Source organism: Falco punctatus (assembly GCF_963210335.1).
Source record: "Falco punctatus genome assembly, chromosome: 2".
Classification (NCBI taxonomy): domain Eukaryota; kingdom Metazoa; phylum Chordata; class Aves; order Falconiformes; family Falconidae; genus Falco; species Falco punctatus.
In genome coordinates this window covers 2,591,155-2,614,310 of record NC_137581.1, presented here as the reverse complement: position 1 = coordinate 2,614,310, position 23,156 = coordinate 2,591,155, and the positions used below count along the sequence as shown (strand labels likewise).

The window sequence follows — 23,156 nt, the reverse complement described above, 5'->3', positions numbered from 1 at the left end:
TCCCAGTCTCACGGGGTTTTATTGTCAACCTGTGCTGCCTGCACCATGGCAGAGCGTGGGGCGGAGTGTGCTCGTTGCTGCCTACAAGAAATAAGCAATGTTTTCTGGGTTCAGAGGTGCTTGGATGTTCAGTTTTCGGGATTTGCTGTCTTTCTCCACTATCTCCAATCTCAACGTTGGCATCTTTGTTTTTTCCGCTCCAGGGGAAGAGCTGTCCTTGGTTTTCAGCAGCTGCTTGTCTGAGTCCTCCACCGTGATCCTCAAGGTGCAGCCCCTCGGCAGCAGGTCCTGCTCATAGGCAGCTGCCAGCTGGTTCACAACACGCCGCTCCACCTGAAGAAGGAAAAGCAGCTCCCATCAGAAAAGCCCTGTCAGCAGCCTCCTGGGGAGCCAGGCAGCTCTCCTTCCCACCCTGGGGCAGCGCAGGATCCTGGAATCTCCTGTTCACCCTGCTTATTCCCTGTCTCTGGAGTGTACCGGCCGTGCCGTTTCCTCCCACAGACCATGAACATCTCCCCTTGGGAGCTGTGGGGCCCCTCTTCTGCAGGACAGACCCCAACAATAATTCCCTCCCTGTGCAGAGCAGGGCTGGAGGCAATGCTGTGGGCTTCACTGGGGCTCTGTCCTTGGCTTTACCTCGTGTTTGATGGACCGGGCACCATAGTGCAAGTTGTAGCCATCAGCCAGCACATCCATGACCTCCCTGTCCCAGAGCAGGGTGATGTTGTGTCTCGCCTTGGCCTGCCAGGTGAGGAAGAGGAGGAAGGGTTACCGATGCCTTTGAGCAACGCTGGCACCCCATTCCTTGAGCAGCAGGGACTCCACAGGCAGCACGGTAGGTGCTGAGCATCCCTGGGCCTGAGCTCGGCCGAGGAGGAAAGGGCGGACTCCACCAGGCCAGACCCACCAAAGCACCAAGTGGTCCCCTAATTCCTTTTTAGTCCCCCAGAGAGCTCGGATGTGCAAAGACCAATCAGAAAAACAACATCTCTGAACATGGCCTGAAACTCATCCCTGCCCCGCCACAGGAGGAACTGTCCCCCGCCATCCCAGGGGGTCCCTACACCCTCCCGAGCACCGAGTGCCCCAAGGTAGATAGACATTCACTGTGTCCACCTCAGGAGGATGAAGGTTGGGGCAGGGATTTCCCTCTGCTCATGCATCTCTTGAGAAGTTACGTCTAAGGCCATGGATGGTTTTTACCTTTTTGGCCCAAAAATTCAGCTCCTTGTTGACAAGCTGGATGAGCTCAGAGTGGCAAAAAGGGAGAAAATAGACGATCTCATTGATCCTCCCCAGGAACTCATCTCGTCTGAAGTGAGCCTGTGGGGACAAGGGGTGAAAGTCAGTGGGGACGGGGTTGGTGACTCTGAGAGGGACAGCAGTGATGGTGACACTGCAGGAGGAGCTCCCCAGGGATCACTCCCACCTCCGACAGCTCACGCATCAGTGTAGCGTGGCCCTGGCAGCCATCCTACCCCACCAAGGAGCTGGAAGTCTGTGCTGCCAGATCTCAGGTCAACAGGAGCATCTCTCAGCATGGCTTACAGGAGAAATGAATTCTGGAGATGGCAAGAGGAACTAGAAAGGAATCTCTCCTGCAGTGTAAGCCCAGCTCCAGCCTCCTCTGCTGTCTGCTCCTGCCTGAGCCACTTACAGTAAGACACCTCGCTGCGTGCCAGCCCTCCTGGTCTGAGGCTCCGATCTGAGCCTCCTGCCGGGAGGTCAAATTCTTTGGTCTCCGTAGGAACTGCCAGGTGAGCAGCGCCCTGAAGTCCTTCAGAAACATCTTAAACTTAATGTCATCAGGACGTGTTGCTGCAGTCAGGTTTTCCTGGTCCCTCTGCAGCAGTGCATGAGCTGAGCAGATGGTGACCCCGGGAGAGCAGAGAACCCCCAAATTCCCACTGCAGCACTTCCCACCCCACGTTCTCTTTCTTGTCTCATGTTGCTGCACTACTACAAAAGCACAGGGAGTGAGTAAGAAGCTGTTATTTATTTCTGCTGGGTTCTGACCTTAATTAAAAGTCCCTTCCAACCCAAACCGTTCTATGACTCTTTGTGGCTGAAAGTTGAAAAAGGACGTCGTGTTGCTTATCTCACAGCTGGGAGACAGCTGGGTGAAGAACCATTGTATCGAATGACTCAGTGACCAAAGCTCGGGACACCTGAAACATAAGCCATGAAAAAAATCATCTGTACCTTTAAGATGGGTCGAATAACCTTTTCCTTGAACTGTTTGGAGATGGTTATCTTGTCGCTCATCTGGACATCCTCTGAAAAACAGGAGGGTGTGGGAGGGTGAGGTGGAACACGGGCTTCCCGTCCGCCCAGCTCCTGAGGATGGGCGAGCAAAGCAGCATGACAAGGAGCTGGAGGCTGGGCAGCGAGGAAGGTGGGGGTCCTGAGGGGACTTCACAATAGACCTGGAACCTCCACACATGCCACTGGCCAGGTTGGCATTCATAGTGGGGTGTCCCTGCGCTTGACACTCTGGACAGCAGGTTTGGGGCTGCCACGGCCGCCCTGCATGCTTTGGGTGCCCGAGGGGAGCACCCTACACCTACGTGTTTCACTTGCATGGCAAAAAAGCTCCCGCTCTGCCTCCACCCTCCGCCCTGCGCCCTCAGGAGCTGCCTCACAGCTCACAGAGGTTTTGGTTAGCAGGAGTCCTCTCTGCCCAGCTGCTGGCTGCTCTCTGGGAGCCGGTGCCAATTGATGCACAGAGCACTCTGTCACCGGGGGCTGCTCCGCGTCCTGCAGCTCTGCCAGGCACGGGGACGGTCCTCAGTCCCTTCGGCAAACAGCAAACCCATGTTCAGACTGTTTGTGGCACAGCTCTGGCTGGAGACTACTTCCCTCCACTGACTGCAGATGGAGCCAGGGTCTGGCTGGCTCCCGAATCCCAGCTCAGAACTTCCACAGGCAGCTTAAAAGCAGGATTTACCTGTCCGCCGCCCAAAGGCACTTTTCTCTTTGCCTTTATCGTCTCATTTCTTCCTACACATCCCCGCATTTAACTCCAGGTGCTATTTAACACATAGGGACACTCATAGGGAGATCCCTCGCATCCAAGGCACACTGGATAGGATCCTGACACATAGGGTGCTAGAGAAAGACCCAGGCTGCTGGGTGCCCTTCCCAGCTTTGCAGCCTTGATGAGGATCATTGCACCCCAAGCAGCGGCAGAAGGGACTCTCAGGCTCCACCAGACCAACACCGGGACAAAGGGACGCTGTGTGCTCTGAAATCACCTCTCCTTCCCTGCCACGGCAGACACGAGCACGCCTGTGGGGCTTGGGTGCATCCTGGGGTGGCAGTTTGCAGCACAGCACAGGGGAAATGGATGGTCCAGCCCAGCCACGCAGTCTAAATGGAGTGGTGTGGGTCTTTGGTTGTAAGGATTTGGCCCGTTTCACTTTTTTGTTTTCTTCTAAAAGGCACCAAGGGGGTTTTCAGTAAATAACAGGAATTTGGTACAGCGTTCTGGAAGAGGAGAGCTGGAGAAGGCAGAAGAGACAGAGCTGCCCCCAGCATTCCGGTTTGTCACCTGCAATCGCTGCTGCGTGCACTCCCAGATGCGGAGATGCTGCAGAAACAGCTCCTTCCCTCTATCTTTCCATTTATCTGCCCACCCAGGCACTTCAGCTGACCTCCTGGCCACCGCCTTCAAAGAGCATCTCCAAGCCAAGAACTCAGTAAATCACAAGGAGTTCCACGAAACTCAATTGAGGGCAAGCTTCTGAGCCGAAATGCATTTTCCAGCTATGCTCTCTAGCTGCCGTTTACTCACTGCAGCTGTCTGCCTTACAGTTCTAGAAATTAAAATTCAATGCTTTCCTCATTTAGCAGAAAAGTGCTTGGCATTTTAAAATGTTATTCTTGAAAGTTCAGTTGCAGGCATGCTTTGTCCTTTACCTAGTTTGATTGAAGTTTAAAGATTCTGAATTAAGCCAGCTTTGGCATCCACTTCTCAAAATAAAAAGGAAGAGACAGTGAGAAAGAAGCTGAAAAATGCATTTGGCACCAAACCCCAACATTTTTTCCTGCTCCCATGGAGCTGATGCAGATGGCCGTGTTCCCCAGGCACAGTCGCAGCACACGCTGCACACCACTGCTTCTCTGGGCATTTCCACTGGTGAGCAGAGCTCTTGAGACCGACCTTTAGTAAACACGGTGCATCCGTGACAGCACATGCTGCTAGATACCCTATGGAAGATGCAGTGTCCAGACATTTAAGACTGTAAAAGGGTCTTAAACCCCCACCAGACTGATTAGTTTTTTAAAACTGATGAGAAAACAAGGGATGCAGCCATCGTTCATGGATGCCTGGTTATCCACAGGCACAGGACCATGGGACGGAGACAGTCTTTCCCTGTGCCAGTGTCTGTGCTTGCAAACCGCTGCACATTTTTGCAGGCAGGGAGGGAAGGGACATCGTCCAGAGGGACCTTCATAGATTAGAGTTGGGCCCATGTGCAACTCATAAAGCTCAACAAGGCCAAGCGCAAGGTCCTGCACATGGGTCAGAGCAATCCCAGTACAGGCTGGGCAGAGGATGGATGGAGAGCAGCCCTGCCAAGAAGGGCTTGGGGGTGCTGGGGGATGAGAGACTCAGCATGACCCGGCAATGTGCGCTCGCAGCCCAGAAAGCCGCCCGTGCCCTGGGCTGCCTCCCCAGCAGCGTGGCCGGCAGGGCGAGGGAGGGGGCTCTGCCCCTCTGCTCCCCTCTGCTGAGACCCCCCCACAGCGCTGCGTCCAGCTCGGGGGTCCTCAGCATCAGAAGGACACGGCCCTGTTGGAGCGGGCCCGTCGGAGGCCACGGAGCTGGTCAGAGGGCTGGAGCCCCTCTGCTGTGGGGACAGGCTGGGAGAGCTGGGGCTGTGCAGCCTGGGGAGGAGAAGGCTCCGGGGAGACCTTGGAGCAGCTCCCAGTGCCTGGAGGGGCCGACAGGAAAGCTGGGGAGGGGCTTTGGGCAAGGGCTTGTAGCAATAGGACCTGGCCTGGTGGGAGATGTCCCTGCCCATGGCAGGGGAGTTGGAACTAGATGATCTTTAAGCTCCCTTTCAACCCAAACCATTCTGTGATTCTGTGATTTTAGAGCTAGAGGGACGGCCCCTGCTGCAGACATCGCCACCTGCCCGTCCATCCATCCTTGGCACAGCAGAGACCTGCCAGTCCCCAGAGCCTCCTGGTGCCACTGCAGTTATCACCAACCAGCTGGTGAAGGCAGCGGAGGGTTGCACACAAACTGGGACTCTGCTACCTTCACCAGAGCTGTTTAGTTCACATCTTAGAGGCTGCCCTTACTCTACTCAGTTCTCCTTTTATTACCTAATTCACATTTCTAAAAAAATTTCTATAGGACCCTGATGTGTGGGTCCAGCGCTCCCATTCCAAGGCGAAGCAAAACTGATTAAGCTCAGTCCTTTTTGAAAAGACTGTGAGGAAACAAAACTCTTCCTCTAACAGGAGCACCTGTACCAGCCCCTGTCTTCTCTAGGAAACACTTGGAAGGGTTCTGAAAGAATGGATAAGGTGAGGAGATAAAAGGAAGAGAGCACAGGATGAGGAAGGCTGGGAGGTGGACAGAAAGCCTTCTCCAAAGATGTGATCTCATTCTGAAGGATGTGATCTCAAATAATGAGGATTTCAGAATAGGGGAAGCCCAAAGCAGAGATATTACAGGAGGGAGCAGGGTGGAGATTGGGGTGTGGGACTTCTCAGCAACAGGTCATCCTAGAAGGCAACAGCATGACTTTTCAGACATACCCATCAAAGACCTGGCAGCTGCCTTCCCTTCTGGCAGAGGAGCATCCCCGAGGCTCGCCCAAAAGCTGCAGGGCCTGGAGGATGTGTCAGTGCGGACCAGCTGCAAGGATGAGCAGTGGGGAGGCAACCGAAGCGTCTGGGTGCTCCCCCTGGCAGAGGGATGGCTGATCTGGTGTCAAATGCAACAAGGGGCCTGCCGTGCAAGGAAGGAGGTGGATTCTTTAGGGATTTGGAGTATGACATTGAAAGGCCAGTACCTAAGTTTTCTGCGATCCTTTTCTTGCTCATCTCCATGGCTTCTTGTCGGAGCTGCAGAGCGTGCTGGGCAATCTCATCACTCGCCACGTTGGAGGTCATGATAAAGATGGCATCCTTGCAGTCAATGGTTTTCCCCTTGCCATCTGTCAGCCTGCCCTGCAACAACACCAAATTGACACCGGCAGCGTGAGCAGGCGCCCCAGGGTTCCGCCAAAACTTGAGGTGAAAGGATACGGGTCCCGGTTTTCCCCAGAGTGAGGGATGCCCATGGGTACAGGCAGGACGGAAGCGGGGCTGAGCTGCGGAGGCTGAATGGGTAACCTCTCCGAAGAGCAGCCGTAACTTGCCCTGCACGTGGTCCGAGCCTGTTCCACCTGGCACAGACTTGGTGGAAGCCCTGAGAGATGCCTCGCAGGGGCATTACTCTGCTGCCTCTGACCCTCTGCCTACCTCCCTGCTGTGGCTTTGCGTCTGACACATGAGCTCCGGTGAAACCCCGTGAGTGCAGGTGAAGTTGTTGTCACCTTGTGCCTCTGCCTCACCCCTCTAACAGAGGCTGCTGCCCCTTAGGGAGGTTTGAAGGACTCTCAGAGGCGGTCCAGACTCTTGGCTCAGCCCTGCCCGTGGTTGTGGGTTAGGCTGGGATGCTGCGCTTGGTGCTGGAGTGGCTGAGACACGAGATGACCCCTGGTGTGGGCTGTTGTCAGGGGCAGAGTGGGTAACTGCAGGCGTTGGTGCCTTGAAAAGCTCCAGCAGCGTTGCCCAGATGTTCACCAAAGCCTTCCAGACAAGCCAGTTCGAAGCTCCCCATGGGCAGGGAGGGCTCAGAGGTGGTCTGAAAGCACCACAGGGAAGCACAGACTGCCAGGAGCCTGACTGAACATAGGCAAAGCTAAAATAACCTTGCAGAAATAACTGGGTTATGGCTATAACTAAGCAGTGGAGAGGCCGTGACAGCAAGAGGCAACAGGGAGCATCCCTCACACTTGCAGAACTGCCCATCAAACCAAACCACAGCAGCCCAGCAGCACGCTCAGCAGTGAGGGCAACCGCTGCTGCAGCCAACTGCTGTGGCATCAACCCTCCTCCTACCAAGCTGACACAGGAACCCTTCAAAAGTACTAGTTCTCTTGATTAATAAAATAAAGAGAGAAAAAGAAGGAAAAAATCAGCAGCTCCCCAGGCGGTTTCTTTTCTCAATACGTCTCCAACAACAGATATCCAGCACAATGACACAAATCCTTGTTGGGTGCTTGAGATTAACATTTGGGTTATTGCCCTGTCAAGTGTGTGGTACAGGAATTGATTTCACATTTAGCTGCTGCTGCAATGATCTATGCAAGAAAAAATTGTGTTATTAATCCTTAAAAGAAAAACAAACAAACAAAAAAACCCCCAAAAACCTTCCAGCGTGTTGCTCTGGAGTTTGGTTGCCTCTGAGGACAGACCAGGACCTTAAAAATAAACCAAAAAGCTTGCACGCAGCAGGCGGAGGGCTCAGCAGAAGATGCAGAGCCTGGAAACACATCCGCATCCCTGGCTCCCACCAGCTCGTCCAAGAAAGCTGCAGCTGCCCAACACAGGTTGTATGCCAAGCATCCCCCCGAGACAGCAAAGGGCTCCAAAGCCATAGACCTTGTGCTCCCTCCCTCCGACAGCGGGTATCTGCTCTCCTTCCTGCTGCCAGTGGGATCGGGTGCTGTAATGCACGGAGATGCCTGGGAGGGTATTGGGGAGCTAACGGGCATGGACCTGCCTCTGAGGTCGACAATCCTCCCTGGGTAGCTACCTTGGAGGAGTCTACTTAGGATTTCAGCTGTCTCCAGAGGAGCCCAACACAGTCCTGGAGATGCCTAGGAGTTTCCATGGAGAGCTACTGGGCATGGGCCTTCCCCCAGCACACACAATGGTTTCAGGAGCCCCAGGTTCCTCCAAGGTAGATACCCAAGCAGTTTTGTCAATGTTAGAGGCAGGTCCATGCTGATGGCTCCCCCAGGGCTCCTCCCAGCCATCTCCAAGAGTGTCCTGGCTTCCTCTGGAGACTCCTCCTAGGTCATTAGCTGAAGAGTTTTGTCCACGGCAGGGGGGTTGCCTAGATGATCTTGGATCTCTTCCAACCCAAACCATTCTCTGATTCTATGATTTTGTGTTTGGGGGGAGGAAGGTGTGAAACAAATCACATGCCATCTGAAAAGTCATAAATTAACCAACCTGAACTAAAACCCAGCAATTAACAATCGATCAGGATACCAACGGACTTTGAAGTCCCCAGAGTATCTGCTTTTCTGATGATGTGGCAACACCCTGACCTGCTGCCAAGACCTTGGAGCCAATTTTCTCTGTGCTGTGCAGGAGGCAGAGTACATGGGATGTAGGCACAGGGCACCACAGGAACACAGCCATTGCCCTCCTGCCTCCTCTCACCGCTCCTGCTTTCTGCTGTGGACCTGCAGCCCACCTTTTCCGACACTGAGCTGTCACTGGGGGGCTTTTTCCTTAGAGGTATCCTCATGACACAGTCTTCACCGTCACATCTTCCCAGTGACATGGGACAATCCGATTCCCAGGTTTCATCCTCAAGTTTCCAACCTTCCCATCACTGGCTTCTTCTTTGACTAAAGGTGTCATTTATTGCAGCAGGACACCTCAGCATCATCCTGGTGTTAAAATGGAGAAGAGGCTGACTGGTTGGGTCACCTTTTTTTGGAGGCGACTATTGATCTGGAACATTTCAGCTCCGCTCTAGGACACCTTCAGCATCCGTCATCCCTTGCACCGCTCACTGTCACCTTCCAAAGAGCCCTTGTGCAAACTCTGACCCCAAAATGTGGATTTACCTCATCGAACAGCTGCAGCATGATGGTGAGGACATCTGGGTGGGCTTTGTCAACCTCGTCAAAGAGCACCACAGCATTTGGACATTGCCTCAGCTTCTTGGTGAGCTGCCCACCCTCTTCATGGCCCACGTAGCCAGGTGGAGAGCCAATAAACTTGGCGACCTAGGAGGAAGCAACAGGACATGTGAAAGCTGATTCACGGATGCCAGGAATGATGAAGCCCTCTTGGTAGCTCAGCAGGCAGCCCCAATGCTTTGCGACAGACAAATAAAGTTCTATATTCTTTGTGACATCTATCGCGCCCCAGGTATCACAAAATCAGCTTAATAAGCAACAATTTGGCCAAATGCAGATTGGTACCTGCTGAGCAATTACCTCACTCCAAGCTTTAACCAGCAGAATCTGCAGGAGCAGCCCCGAGCAGGCAGAAAGGCACCACCCCTGCTTTTCTAAGCAGCTGTCTGAGCCACCCATCCCAGCTGTCCAGCACCTATTTTCATCTCCTTTAGCCTTTTTAAGAGCAAGAATTCAAAGGACTAAGAGTGGCAGGTGGGAATCCAAGCTTGGGAAGAGGCCACAAGGAAAGTATTTCTCCTGCGTCAGTAACAAGATTGATAATCTGTTGATACTATGTTTTTTTTAAATGAGGTTTAAAAATTTAGAAGATCATTTAGAAGAATATTTCTGACAACAGAAATGTTTTGGCAAAATGACACATAAGTTTATACTTAAAACTTGGAGCATTTTCAAGCAACCTGGGTCTGTGGGTGCATCTGAAGTCACAGTCCTTTAGGCAAATAGAAGTGGAAAAGAATAAAATTATCAGTTTGTTAATTCTCTGTGTTTCTCCAGGATGCTGGACATGCAGAGTCAGCAGCCGGCTGGTTGTACAGGAAGCAGAAGGAATTCATGGAGAAAAACCCTGATTCCTCAAGAAACCAAGAGATTTCCTTTCCTTAATCCAGGATAAGGAAGCAGCACAGCTGAAGGGTGAGTCTGTCATGGTCTGAGCGTTAGCAAAGGGTAAAGGCCGTGTGTGCTGTGGCACAGCCGTGCCAGTGCAGCCCCCTTTGCTGAGTGTGGCTCTGTGGGGCTGGCAGAGGAGACAGCCCCAGCTCTCCCAGCCTGTCCCCACAGCAGAGGGGCTCCAGCCCTCTGACCAGCTCCGTGGCCTCCGACGGGCCCGCTCCAACATGAGGGCGGCGAGGCGCTGGCCCAGGCTGCCCAGAGCAGCTGTGGGTGCCCCATCCCTGGCAGGGCTCAAGGCCAGGCTGGACGGGGCTGGGAGCAGCCTGGGCTGGGGGGAGGGGGCCCTGCCCCTGGCGGGGGGTGGGACTGGCTGGTCTTGAAGGTCCCTTCCAACCCAAACCCTTCTGTCATTCTGTGATTCTCCCATTCAGGCAGCTCCTTTTTGCTGTGCGATACGGGCAGGCTGCCCGGGGATTGCTGCAAGCCCCCTTCCCCGAGCATCACTGCCCAGCACTGCCACCGCCACCCCTGCCTGCTCCCACAGCCAAGGGCTGCCGAGGTGGAGGGGGTCCCGCTGGCTGACTTGGGAACGGGAAAGCAGAAATTAGCCGATGGCAGCTAATTCAGTGCATTTGTTTTGCAGTGCCTGGGGCTACGGGAGGCTCCTCAGGCTCCTTCAAAGGACGCTGTCTCCCGGGCTGACCTCCTGATCCTCGTTTGCTTGAAAAATTTATATTGCGCTCACCACAATTCTCTACTTTATTCCTTCCCTTAGCTCTGCCTCTTGTCTTTGTCAGGGCACAATATTTTATCTCTTACATTTATACTGCTACTCTTAACTCCTCTTTCTTTGTACTGAATCATCAACATGGCTTTATTTTCATCTATTTTTTTACCCCTGCTGTGCAGGACCCTATCACAGCCAATCTATCAGGCCAGCTGCAAGCACATCTTTATTTTCCCTTCCTACACCCCTTCCCGACCTTTTCTAGCCCTGGTCATTCGAGGGCCTGGCAGTTCCTGATGATGATACCATGGCTGCCGCTGCTTCGTGCCAGGTCAATATTTGAATCAGCCCTTGTCACAGCCCAGCATGCTGGGTGTGAGGGTCTGCCTGACCCCTGACCGCTCGCAGCCTGCTGTGTACCCAGGCACAGGCTGGCGGCCGCCCTCGGCAGCAAGAAATGCAAAAAAATGGTACTCCCATCCTGGACCTGTCCTTCTGAGCTCCTCCCCAGCACCTTCCTCCTCCTCTCCAACACACCATCTTCCCAGGACCCAGCCAGTGAGTCTTCCTCCTCCTTCCTCCCTGTCCTCATAGAACAATAGAGCAGCTGCAGTTTACGGGGATGATCCTCAGATCCCTTGTGGGATACTTCTCATCCCACACTCTGTGGATTTGGGTGCTCCTCACCAATGGCATTGATAAAAAATACCAGGCCCCTATACAGCCATCAAAAGAAAAGCATTATGACCCTATGTCAGCTAGGACCTTGCTATTTTTTGGGCAGACAGAGCTCTTCAAAGGGCTTTAGGGCCTCACCAGCTCGGAAGGTGACCCTGGTGAGACGTCCCACCTCTCCTGCAGCACCAGAATTGGGCAGGAGGTGTGATGGAAGGAGTGGAATCTGTACCACAGTCCTGTCTTCTGCTGCATTCTCCCCCTTTCCCCCGTGGGAGGCACGCTGGGGGGTCATCCTGCACTGGACTCAGCAATGTGCTGGAGGCAAGGAGGGGAACGGGGCTTTGGGCCGTGCCGTGCCTGCCTGGGCGCAGGCGCACAGGCAGCCCTGGCACCTGTGGGTGACGCGTAGCACGTGGCTCATGCTCGGGCTGCAGATTTTCATGCACAATATGATCTCTTCGCAGTTGCTCTTCCCCCAGGGGTCAATACCGCATACGGAAGCCACACCAGCAGAGACAAACTGTGAAAGCTTTTCTTGTTGTTTGGTCTCTGTTCCTAATTTGCCTGAGTTAAACTTGTTTTTTGGCTGGTATTTCCCCTATTGCAATTTAATGTACAACCCGGAGCAACTGTTGTTCTGTCACTCCCTTTGACATTCCAAACTGCCCATTTTCTGGAGAACGTGGCAGTAATTCAGGAAGGTCCTGGATGCCACTGCCAGGGTGAGACAGGAGATGCTTGTTGCATTCAGTGGCAAAGGGGACGTGCTCAGCACTGCCCAGGACAGGGACCAAATGCAGGTGAACAAGGGCAGTGACTTCTTTAAACAAGGATTTGTTTAAATTACTGATTGAACTCGAAGGTGCACCCCTCGGAAGCAGAGACAGCCCATTTACTAACCTCGTGCCTCTCCTGGAACTCTGACATGTCCAGTCTGATGAAACCCTGAAAGAGAAAAATACTTAACGTGATATTTGATTAATGTGCTCCAAGTTTCATTATATTTAGAAGGCTCCTCCAGAACTAGGGAGGGGGCTGCATGGATGGACACATGGTTGTGCAGCTCTCAAGGACCGCCATCACTGGAGTGGCCACATCCACCACAAAATGCCAGAGGTTGCTCTGAGGAAGATGACTGCAGTTTCTCAAAGACAGCCAGGAACAGTTCCCACTACTGGCTCACAGCCCCCGGACGAGATTCGCTTCAGACGCTCTGCTCGTCGCTAGAGCCAGAGTGACACAGATGAGATTGAAACAGCAACTTGCAATTTGCTACAGAAAACGGGTATTACTGTGGTTCAGCTTTTCAGAAATAAATCACAACTAGAACACAATGCCTCTCCGCAAAAATAAAAAAAAATAATCAAAATCATAAAGCCAAGGTAAACTAGGTTTGTGGGTGATCACCTTAAATAGATAATATTGTTAGAGAATTTACAGATACAAGCCAAGTTTCCTTTTTGCATTTGAAAAGCTGATGATGCACAGCAGACACTGAATTTCCTGGGCTCACAGCTATAATCTAGCTCCTAGAGGTAGGAGAATAGAATGGAACGGAATGGAACAGAATAGAATAAAATGGAAAATAACAGAATAGGATGGAATGGAATGGAGTAGAGTATTTCAGTTGGAAAGGACCTACAATGAGCACCTAGTCCAACTGCCTAAGAAGCTAGCCTAAGCTTGAACATTCCCAGCATCCATACAGGCACAGCCAGCTGGACATGGCAGCTCTCTCAGCATCCACCCATCAGAGCCGGCACCTCCCTGCTCCGCTGCGCACAGCTCTTCCCAGGCAGGATCAGGCACTGACCCCGTGCTGCTAAAGACCCTTAGAGGCTGGCTGCAAACGTGCCAACACAAATATTATCCTCCAACAAAAGGCAGAGCCCCGTGTGAAATGGTTATTTACTGGGAAGAGCGAGTGGAGGTGGGAGGATACACAGACTGGGAACAAGAACTGGCCCCGCGCAGCACCACGTCTGCGTATACGGCTCAGCCGGACACATGCACACTGCGCACGCATGGACACAGTCATGCAGGGACCACAGAATCATGGAGTGGTCTGGGTCGAAGGGACTTTTAGTGGCCATCTAGTCCAACCCCCCTGCCATGGGCTGGGACATGGTGCACTAGAGCAGGTTGCCCACAGTCCCACTCAACCTGGCCCTGAGTACTCAGCATCGGAGCTAATGGCTGGGACGTTTGGCAGCGCACAGGGAGCCTGGAGCTCTTCTGGTCCCAGGTGATGCCTTGCGGCACTGAGCTGAGACAGTGCTGCCATGAACTCCCAAGGGAAGGAGGAAAGCAGGAGGATCTGCCTGGTTTGCCACCCTCCCATGAAATGCCGGTATCTGGAGGGTGGTGGTAAGAGTTCAGGTCAGTTTAGGACAGAATTCAATTTACAAGAGCCAGATTTCCCTGCAAAATATTAAACCACCAACAAACTGCCTACGGTGGAACGAAGTGTACAAGACTAGGGCCCGATCCTGGCAGTGCGCACGCCGAGGAGCGTCCCACTAGCATCCCAGCAAAAAGCTGGCACAAGCAAAGCACAGCCAGGCTCTGTAGGATCTTCTCTGCTTTGGTCTGATCCTGCTCCCAGATCTCCTGTCTCGGTTCACACCACGCAGGTTGGATAAGGAGGTTAGCATTTGTTGTTACCTTGCAACCTGTCTAGCAGCACGAAAACGGGACAGTTACGGGTTTTCCTTTCTTAATCCGTCAGTTCCTGCGAACTGCTGCACCCCCGCAACCGCCTGTGGGGTTTACGACCCCCCCCTCACACCACTTGTTACAGCACCGACAGCCAAGCTGATTCATTACCAATAAAACTCCGATTTGCACATGCTATTGAATTAACACAACATTCAGCGTTTAAATGATTTCTCCATTTGATGTTTGGCTGGGCAATGACCAGTTCCAGGTGTGGGAGTCGGGGATGAAGGTGCTTGAGATCAGGAGATGGGATTTATTGCTTCTGGAAGGCAATTATAGAAGGATGAGGAAAAGAAGCCAGAACAGCCATTTTTATAGCGTTGTTTTACTTTTGATCTTCTTTCTACATGTCTCATTTTATCTTGTGTCTGTTCTCTGCTGGAGGATGTGAGGGAGAGGAATTAATCTAGCATCGGTGCAGGGGGCAGCTCTGCTTGTGTTTCCTCCTCTTCCCTAGCTCCAAACTCTGCACCTTCCCCAGTTCTCCATAGGAGAGAGCTGGACACCTCTTCAAGGCAGGCAGAGGCTCAAATGTGAATCGGGGAGCCTGGCTTTAAATGCCTGGTGTTTTAAAATCTCAGGCATCCCTGAACTAGCCCTCTGATAAGCCACCACCACCTAGAAACAATTCCAAACCATCTTCTCTAAAGAACTGTCAAGTGGGTAACAGACTAAACCACACAAATGGCATCTGCTGTTTGGATCCCAAACGCTTCAGCACTAAAAAAAAATGAGCACAAAATGAACGTCGTCATCTCCACCGTCTGTAGCGGCACAGTGCAACAAGAGCTGCACGTAGGGGCATGTAACACAGATTTTCAGAATGTTATCCTTCTAATGTTTTACAGTGTTACTAGTAACAGAAGTTAAAAAAAATACAGTCACAATACAGGATGTCAAAACAACAGCAACATGCAACAGGGCACACAAGGTATTGTTAAATTCGTTCAGATTTTTACAATTCAAACACCCTGGTGACATAGACAGGGACCTTCACAGGTCCTTTTTAGCATGGCAGAACCCCCTTCTCACTGTGCGCAGCCAACCCTCACATTTATTAAAATAAACCAGGTGATAAACCCCACCGAGAAACCAACCCCATCGAGAAACCAACCCCACCTGTTACTAAAAGCATCCGGATGGCAAAAAGCGATGGGGAAAAAAATGGCAGAGGCGTTACCTTCTTGACATCTTTATGGATGTACTTGGCTGTCTGTTTGGCCAGCTCCGTTTTACCTGTTCCAAAGACAGGAAGAAAAAACCTTGTGTTAACCCAGGTTTGTTTGCCTGCCGTCTGTCCGTCAGCTGTGCTAACGCCAGGGCTGGGCTCCCCTGGAACCAATACGCCTATTTTTTCCTGCAAATGCACTTGTAGGAAGAGGGCATCGCTGCTGGATCCCCGGGATAACGCCCTGCCGAGGGCCCTGGGCCGGCTGCTTCATTTTTAATAGCTGATTCTTACAAGATGGGCAGAGAGATCTTTATTTTTTACCACAAGAAGATGTGGTTAGATCAGATTTTTGCTATATTTACTCTCAATATTTGAAGTTTCATATGCAACACCTTTTACGCGCTAGATAGGAGAATTTCAGGGAAACGGGATATTCTTTCCGTCTTTGATTTACATAAGGCAACTGTCATACGATTCTAGGATTAAGAACAAGTGGTAATGGAGCAAATCCACATTGACACAGACGAACACACATGTCAGCTTACGGAAGGCCAGCTCCTGTCCCTCCAGCCCACGCGTTCAGGGAAACGCTTAATTAAACAGGCGCGTTCTGCCCGTGTCAGACACATCCCGGCTTTGCCAGCAAACCCCTCTGGCACGTAAATGCTGGGTTTATGAGGTGGAGAATTGGGCTGATTTTGGCTCCTGGGACTACCAGTGAAGGCGAAGCACAGGCTTTCACCGCCACAGGGGATGCTCTGCGGGTGGGCACGAGCACCTCGCCCACTGCCTGATGGCTGCGTGCTACCTGCACTGCCCAGATATCCATTCTAGATTTCATTGCACACTGAAAAACAAACTCTTGGACATGCTAGAGCAGGGAGCAGGTATGCAGATATGCCATGAACAACTATTCTAAATAATAAAAAAAAGTGTCTTAAAAAACCAAACTAGCTAAAGCCCAGTGCAGTCTTACTGGAGGCATTACACATCTGCCCCAGCCTGACACAGCTGCATTTCGGTGACGACAGATTTGGTGGGTCGGATCTGCAGGATCACTTAATTAGATCACCACAAAAGCACTGCAAAAATTGGAATTCATCACCGTGCTCGGAAACCCGTGCTGGCAGATAAAACCTCTGCCAAAATTGAGCATCTTATTTCCGTTTGAGCTTTGTTGGCTTCAGATGTTGCTGTGCCGTAGATCCCGATGTGTAAGCATGTAGGTATACATGTGTACTTACACGTTGCATATACATACGTAATCTATGAATGGATCTTTAAAATCTTTAACTGCTGTGGGATCCTACTGAAATGTGAAGATGCATTAGCCATTCTAGTTTGCACGTACCCGGGCTTTCGATTGCTGTTACATCAGGCCCTATATAAAATACCCACTTGATCCAACAGAATTCTCAGCTGCTTTGCTTTCTTATTTCAATATTAATTTTTATGGCAGGAAGAGAAGGAAAACTCCCCAACCCTGTGGAAATACATGGGAGTGGAAGAGCTGACAATTTACTGCACTGAGCCTTCAGACCTGCTATAAGCAGCGCAATGAAGTCTCAAAAACATTTCTTAATGGTTTTATACAGCTTTATAGCAACTCATTTAGGGTTAATACTCGGCCTGCCACTGCTCTGAGGCAGGAGCCTGGTCAGGCAGCAGTCGTTGCCTGTGTCCCATTGCCTTAACCCCTCCAGCACTGGCATCTTCCCAGGGACCACAGGAGTCAGCAGATGCAGGAGAAGCACCAAGGTTGTTTCAAATGTCACAGTTTGGTTACTTTAAAGCTGCTTTTTTTTTCTTTTTCTTTTTTTCCCCCTGACTAAAAGTCATTTTGTACATTTCATGAACTGATCAGCTGTCAACATTGCATTTTATTGAGCTTGAGGACAAATATTATCGGTGTCAATAAAATCCCGTCATTACAAAGCAATCCTTGCCCACAGGAGCAAGATGAGCTGAGATTTGGGTTGCCAGCAGCAGATTTCTGCTATTACCCCCTCTACGGAGGATGCAGGCATTCCTGCTAGAAAGCACAGGGCTGTTAAAATAACGCCTTTATTGGGAAAATTGCCCCTTTGTCAGACTTGGAGGGTGGACGGACTCCCAGGATGATTCAGCGTGAGGCTGCCCATGCCCCAGCACGAGACGTGTCTGTGCGTGCTGGAGTCTGGCAGTGGCTGCCCTGCAGGATGATGGACTGGGTAGCCAGCTGGGAGGACGACAGCACCTTTCACTGGTGTTTTACGCAGATCCTGCGCAAAGTGCTGCAAGCCCACACTGAGCCTGAGGAGCAGCCCGGCCGTAGCCCCCTTGCCCAGCCTAGCCTCTCCACAGGGCTCTCCATCCCTCTCACCACGACCCAAACATTACCTATTCCAGATGATCCCAAGAAAAGAAAGACCAGCGGGTGCTCCTCATCATACCAGCCATTTTCCTTCCTCCGAATAGCTGCATTGAAAGACAACGAAAACAAAAAGGGGGCGGGGGGTGTGGGGGAGGCATATAAATCAATGACACAAAAGCAAGTATAATTATCACTAAGTATACACTATGTTTTACTGCTCTCTACCCACTCAAAGTCCTTGCTACCATTAGTGCTATCTAATTTGATTAGCCAGCCAAGGCCCCAGAGACACCTAATCAGGTTAGCATGGATTTGGAAAGCTGCCCAGAGCAGATTTCGGATAAAGTTTTCCAGGATGTGCACTCAGTGTTGCCAGGGAGACGGCAGGGAGGGGGGACAGGGAGGGAGGGATGGATGGATGGATGGATGGATGGATGGATGGATGGATGGATGGATGAATGGATGGATGGATGGATGGATGGAGCAATGGGGGCTGGTGAGGGGAGGATGTGAGAGGCATGCCGCATTACCAGCTTGCAAGCACAATCTTTCTGTAAAAAAGCAGGTCTGAGAAGGTTTATGCATTATTTCTCACACATGAATGAAAAGAGGGAGGTGACTGAAGGTCACAAAAGCTCTGAACTGGTGCAAGTCTAGAGGGCCTGGGAAAGCAATACTGGTTCTCTCTCTTCCTCTTTGGACAGCAGTATCCAAGGGCACCCTGGTTAAGATACCAATGGAAAATTTTACAAAAGGCAAGGAGGGTTTGAAAACCTAAACACACGATTACCTCCTAAACTCCTAGTCTGAACAGCACACCCCTTCTTCAGGAGAGACAGTGATCTGCCTGGGGATGCCTCCTACCCCATGGGTGTCCACAGCCACCCAAGGTGTGATTCAGCCCCTCAACCCCACTGAACAGCCTCAGACTCTGTGACCATGTTCATCAAACCAGTAACATCACCATGCCAGGAACACCAAACTAGTAACATCACCTTATCTGGAAGATAAGGAATGGCTTTTGAGGCCAAGAGGATCAAACACAGTCACCTCCAGGCTGGATCTGGCCTGTGAAGCACAGAAGTGACTGCCCTGGTTCAGACCAAGCATCCGTTGCTGCTTGGCCTTTTGACTAAGTAATGAATTCTTAGCATTGTAATACTAGATACCGCCGTGGTTGGACTGGACATGAAAACTGGTGGCTGGTTGACACCAGGAGATGGACTAGATGTTTCCTCCATCCACTGCGGGCATCAGCTTGGTGCAGCAATGCTCCAGGAGCGGTGGGTAAAGCAGCAACCACAGGAGGAGGCTCAGCGAAGACCAAGTCCCATCAGCGGGACTTGTCTCCCTGTATTGTGCTGTCCTCCAACTATCTTCAGCTCTGGGGATCTCCTGTGCCTGCTGTGGCATGGATCCTCCATGGGTTTCACTTCCAAATACCTGTCCAACCTCCTCTGGAGTCCAAGCAAGTGCCACAAACCTTTGAGCAAAGCCCGTGCTGAGCACAGCCCCTGGAAAACAGACTCCCAGGGTATTTGCACCCTGAAACATTTTGAAGTGACCACCAGTAAATATGAAATATGGGTGCAGGCTGGTAGGGTGGCTAATACACTTCAGTTCTGGCAGTAGCTAAAGGGGGCAGGGACAGGAGGAGGTGTTTTGTGGGTTGTTCAGAATTTTGATCTGCAGGGGCTCCAGATCCCAATCTTGTACGGGATGAACTGAGCTCTTCTTTCAGGATGTTTGTAAGGATGCACATCAGAGGGACATGAGGACATGTAAGGAAAGCGTTACTGGGTTCTGTCTCCCAGCTTGTCTTAAACAGACTCCAGCAATGTCAGGGGAGTGGGTGCTGCCCAAGGGCACAGCTCTTCCCCGCTGAGACCAGAAGTGCTCATGGGGGATGGCAGCCCAGAATGCTGACTCTGCTTCCTCCAAACCAAACCTGAGCCCCAGGAATCCAAAATCATCTGAGTTCGCTCTGCTCCACCAGCCCTCTGGGTGCACCACCATGTGCTGGTTCCCACTGAGCACTGGGGACAGGGACGGGCTTGGACCGAGCTGGAGCCAGGAAGGGACCATGGGACATGAAATGCTCCAGACCACAGCTTTGTACCAATCTGCAGCTGGCTCTAGCAAAACGACATGGTGCAGGGCCCCAGAGCAGAGCGCAGAGGTCACCAGATCACAGCCTGTACTCTGGGCTTTAACCACAGAGGCACTGCAATATACTGAATTTCCAGCTCCTAGTTCAGAGGGAGACAAGCTCACATCTCAGTCTTCCTGATTTATCTGCATTATTTAAACACAGCCTGTATTACAGCTCTTAAAAAGAGTTATTCTTGCCATATGGATTGGTGCATGCTGTAAAGCATTTTGTGAGATTTTGTAAGAAGTGACAAAACCCAGAACTGTACGGTGTTACAAGTGATGGGGAGGCTGTACCAAGCGAGGTAGCTGCAAGTGTGCTCTTCCAGCAGCGCATGGCCAGACGTCAGCGAGACCAAATATGCGGCATGTTATGTCTGATAGAAGTAGGGATTGAAATGGGCAAGATGCCCAAGAATGATCACCTACATGATAGCAGATAGGTAGCAGAGGAAAACAGGAGCATCAGAGGTAGAATGAAGAACAGAGGGGAATCACTGAAGAGATCCACAGTTTGACCGTGCTTTTAAAATAAAGCTCTTTAAAAGCTGCTGCACATGTGGCACTGCAAAGCTCTGTGTTTGCTGCCTTTCAGTGGTGTCCACAGCAAACACAGGACCAAAACCGCATCTCACTTTGTGACTGCCATCCCCAAACTCACATCTCCTCTCTTTCTGACTGCTGTCACCAAAACACAGCCTGGGACCAAGCCTCTGTCCCTGTTCCTCAGCCCCAGGCTTGTAGCTGCCTGTGTCTCCCCAGAACGGGGCACCGGCTGACACTGTGGGGAGCTGTGGTGTTTTCTCCGTGGAGCTGGCAGAAGAGCATGACACTAACCTTTAAAATTGGGGAATTTCGAAATTCAACCTCAAAAAGAAAGTCAGTACGCAAAACCTGATGGGGTACAGGAAAACAAAAGATCCCTAAGAAAAGGCATCCCAGCTGTGGCACACGGAGGGGTCTTCCTCCAGGAACAGGGAGAGTAAACCAACACGGGAAATATTTAATACATATTTCCACTTTGCATGTAAAAAGAAGCCAAATATCGTAGCCTACAGCCTGAGAGTGTAATGGTGCCTCTGCCAGCAGGAGACATGGTGGGAAGATGTTAAATAGCAGCAGCTCAGATGAACTATCAGTGGTTGGATCATGCAGCTCACATGAATTTACCACAAAGCTCTTGGAGCTGCTCCTCTTGCTAAGAAGACCTGCACGCGGCCAAGCTCCTCCGAGCTCACGTTTGCATTTGAGGACACCCACGTAGGGTGGACGCCGATAGATCTGGTGAGGATTAGGAAAACATGTGCAAAGCCTCGAGTGAGCCTGAAAACTGCATGAAAAAATCAATCTACTGAGGTTAACAACGAGAGGTTTGAGGATTGACTTGACCACAGTCATTAAGTATATCCACAAGAAAGCAGAGAACTCGCTTATCTAGCAGACAAAATTAACATGCTCCAGGGGATGGAGCTAGATGAATTCCAACTAGAAATAAGGCAGAACATTTTTTTTAATAATGAGGGTGATTAACCATTGCAGCAACTTACAAAGAGGAGTGTGGCTGAGTCCCTAATCTCTGCAGAGTCTGCAGGAAAAGATGGGAGGTCTTCCTGCAAGGTGGTGGTAGCTCAGTCTGAAGGTGACGGTTTGCGTCATTGCGTAATGCTCAACCCAAACAGCCAAAAGAGCCCGATTTAACCTCAAAGTCCAGGGCACATCCACCCAGCAGAATGGGACTGGGCACAGGGGCTGTGAATTGAGTGGGAACTTGAGGACCGGCTGTTTTATGCCTGGATGCAATCGAGATGTATTACCCAGTCCCTTAGCCATGCTAATAAGTCCTGACTCCTGTCAAGGCTTAATTAGCTCAGGCATAGAGCCAGGCTGCAGGACTGGCCTGCGTCCGGCTCTGCCTCTCCCTGCTTGGGTTTCTCTGCTCAGCCCCACGGACCAGCCTGGGCTGTGGCTCTGGTCCCTCAGAGATCATGGGCAGAGCCCGGCGGGCACCCAGTCCTACCCTCCAGCCACCCACAGGCCACATCACCCCACACAGCAGCCACTGCAGGAGGAGGGAGAGGAGGGAACAGCCCTGCCGCTGACACGGAGGTGCTGAGGAGGGTCTGGGCGAGCCCAGGCAGGCTGCAGCCATCCCAGCGCCAGCAGCCTCGCTGCATCCTGCTGTCCTGGTGCCCTTTATCACAGCAAACGTGAGGTCAAACACCCAGGGTTGATATATTTTATAAAAATTGATGGGGAATAACATAACGGCCAACAATTTCTGCAGCTATCTCAGCTAAGATAATAAAGGTAATAAACTTTTGCTTCAGGGCATGGAGTGACCACTTGCAGGGGTCAGCACGCTCAACGGTCCGAAGGCAGCGAGGTTAAGTGTGGTCTTTTTTCACTCCCCTCTGCAGCAGGATACCAGACTTTATGGGGAAATGCTCATCTCATCTCATAGCAACCCCAAGGATGTAGAGCACTCCACAAAAAAACTTCCACAAAGTTAGTGCTTGTCTGGGATCCCAGCTGGAAGGTGCTGCTTATCGTTAGTTAGTGGGTTACTTAGATCAACACAGTGATGAGATGTTAAAACCTTTTCTACAAACAGCCTTAAAGTGATGAGATATTCTAGCACACAGCCTAGCCTCAGTGCTCTTGAGCTTTGGAAAACCTGAAAAATTCTCAGTTTTGCATACTGACTTTCTTTTTGAGGTTGAATTCTCTGGAAAAAAACAGAGAGGGGCCACTGCGCGCCGGGGTCTTGCATCCATGGCTGTAGGAGACTCTCCTAGGTTGGCCACCACACAGTTCAGCTGCAGCAAGAGGAACAAAGATGCCATCCTAGGACAGAGCAGGACACCAGTGCCAGTCTGAAGGATGAAAATGTCAGCTGGGAAAGCACTCAGGAGCACTCCTCTCCTTGGGATTTGTACCCAGAAAGTGGCTGCCAGCCATGCCGACCACTTTGTCAACAGCCACACAAGAAATCTGTGCCATGCATCTCGGAAAGCTGTCTCCTTCCTCCTGTAACTTCGGGGATGGCAGAAATAAATAAATAAAAGGAGGTAGGTCACACTGCTTTGCTGAAATTTCATTAAGACATTCAGACCCAATGTCCAAGCAAAGAGGCTCGTGATGCCTGGGCCTTCTTCTTTGGAGCCATTTCCAGCGTGGCTGCAGTGCTCTCACTTTATTTTGTACATCTGTAACAGCGTAACTGTAGCACTGTGTCTCTGAGAGGCCCTTCAGCTTGCTATTGAACTGATAAATTCACTGTATTACTTTACACAAATCAATACCCTAGCAGTTATCAGGGGTTGATGTGACCGAAATTGGTTTCAGCCAATTTGTGAGTGTAATAAATGTCCATTTATCAAATCAATTCATTCAGCGGTGCTTCTCAGACTGCCCGGGCTCAGGGTATCACAGGGTGATGTCTCCAGGTCCATACCCACTGTGGGATCGCTCTCCTCCGTCCAGGCTCTGCATCTATGGTCCAGGGTCTACCACATCCCTGAA

At 51.3% G+C, this 23,156-nt stretch overlaps 1 protein-coding gene across 1 annotated transcript in view; it reads right to left on the bottom strand.

Moving 5' to 3' along the window:
• The window catches only part of CLPB (ClpB family mitochondrial disaggregase), a 92,549-nt gene continuing 69,393 nt past the window's right edge, over positions 1-23,156 (bottom strand). Inside the window, exons 8-16 of the mRNA XM_080375443.1 lie at positions 17,510-17,587; positions 15,140-15,195; positions 12,142-12,186; positions 8,868-9,029; positions 6,030-6,186; positions 2,203-2,276; positions 1,204-1,323; positions 637-741; positions 1-333 (exon numbers count right to left, since the gene is read on the bottom strand). Coding sequence (XP_080231569.1) covers positions 82-333; positions 637-741; positions 1,204-1,323; positions 2,203-2,276; positions 6,030-6,186; positions 8,868-9,029; positions 12,142-12,186; positions 15,140-15,195; positions 17,510-17,587 — 1,049 coding nt within the window. The 3' untranslated portion in view covers positions 1-81. The remainder of the gene's footprint in view (positions 334-636; positions 742-1,203; positions 1,324-2,202; positions 2,277-6,029; positions 6,187-8,867; positions 9,030-12,141; positions 12,187-15,139; positions 15,196-17,509; positions 17,588-23,156) is intronic.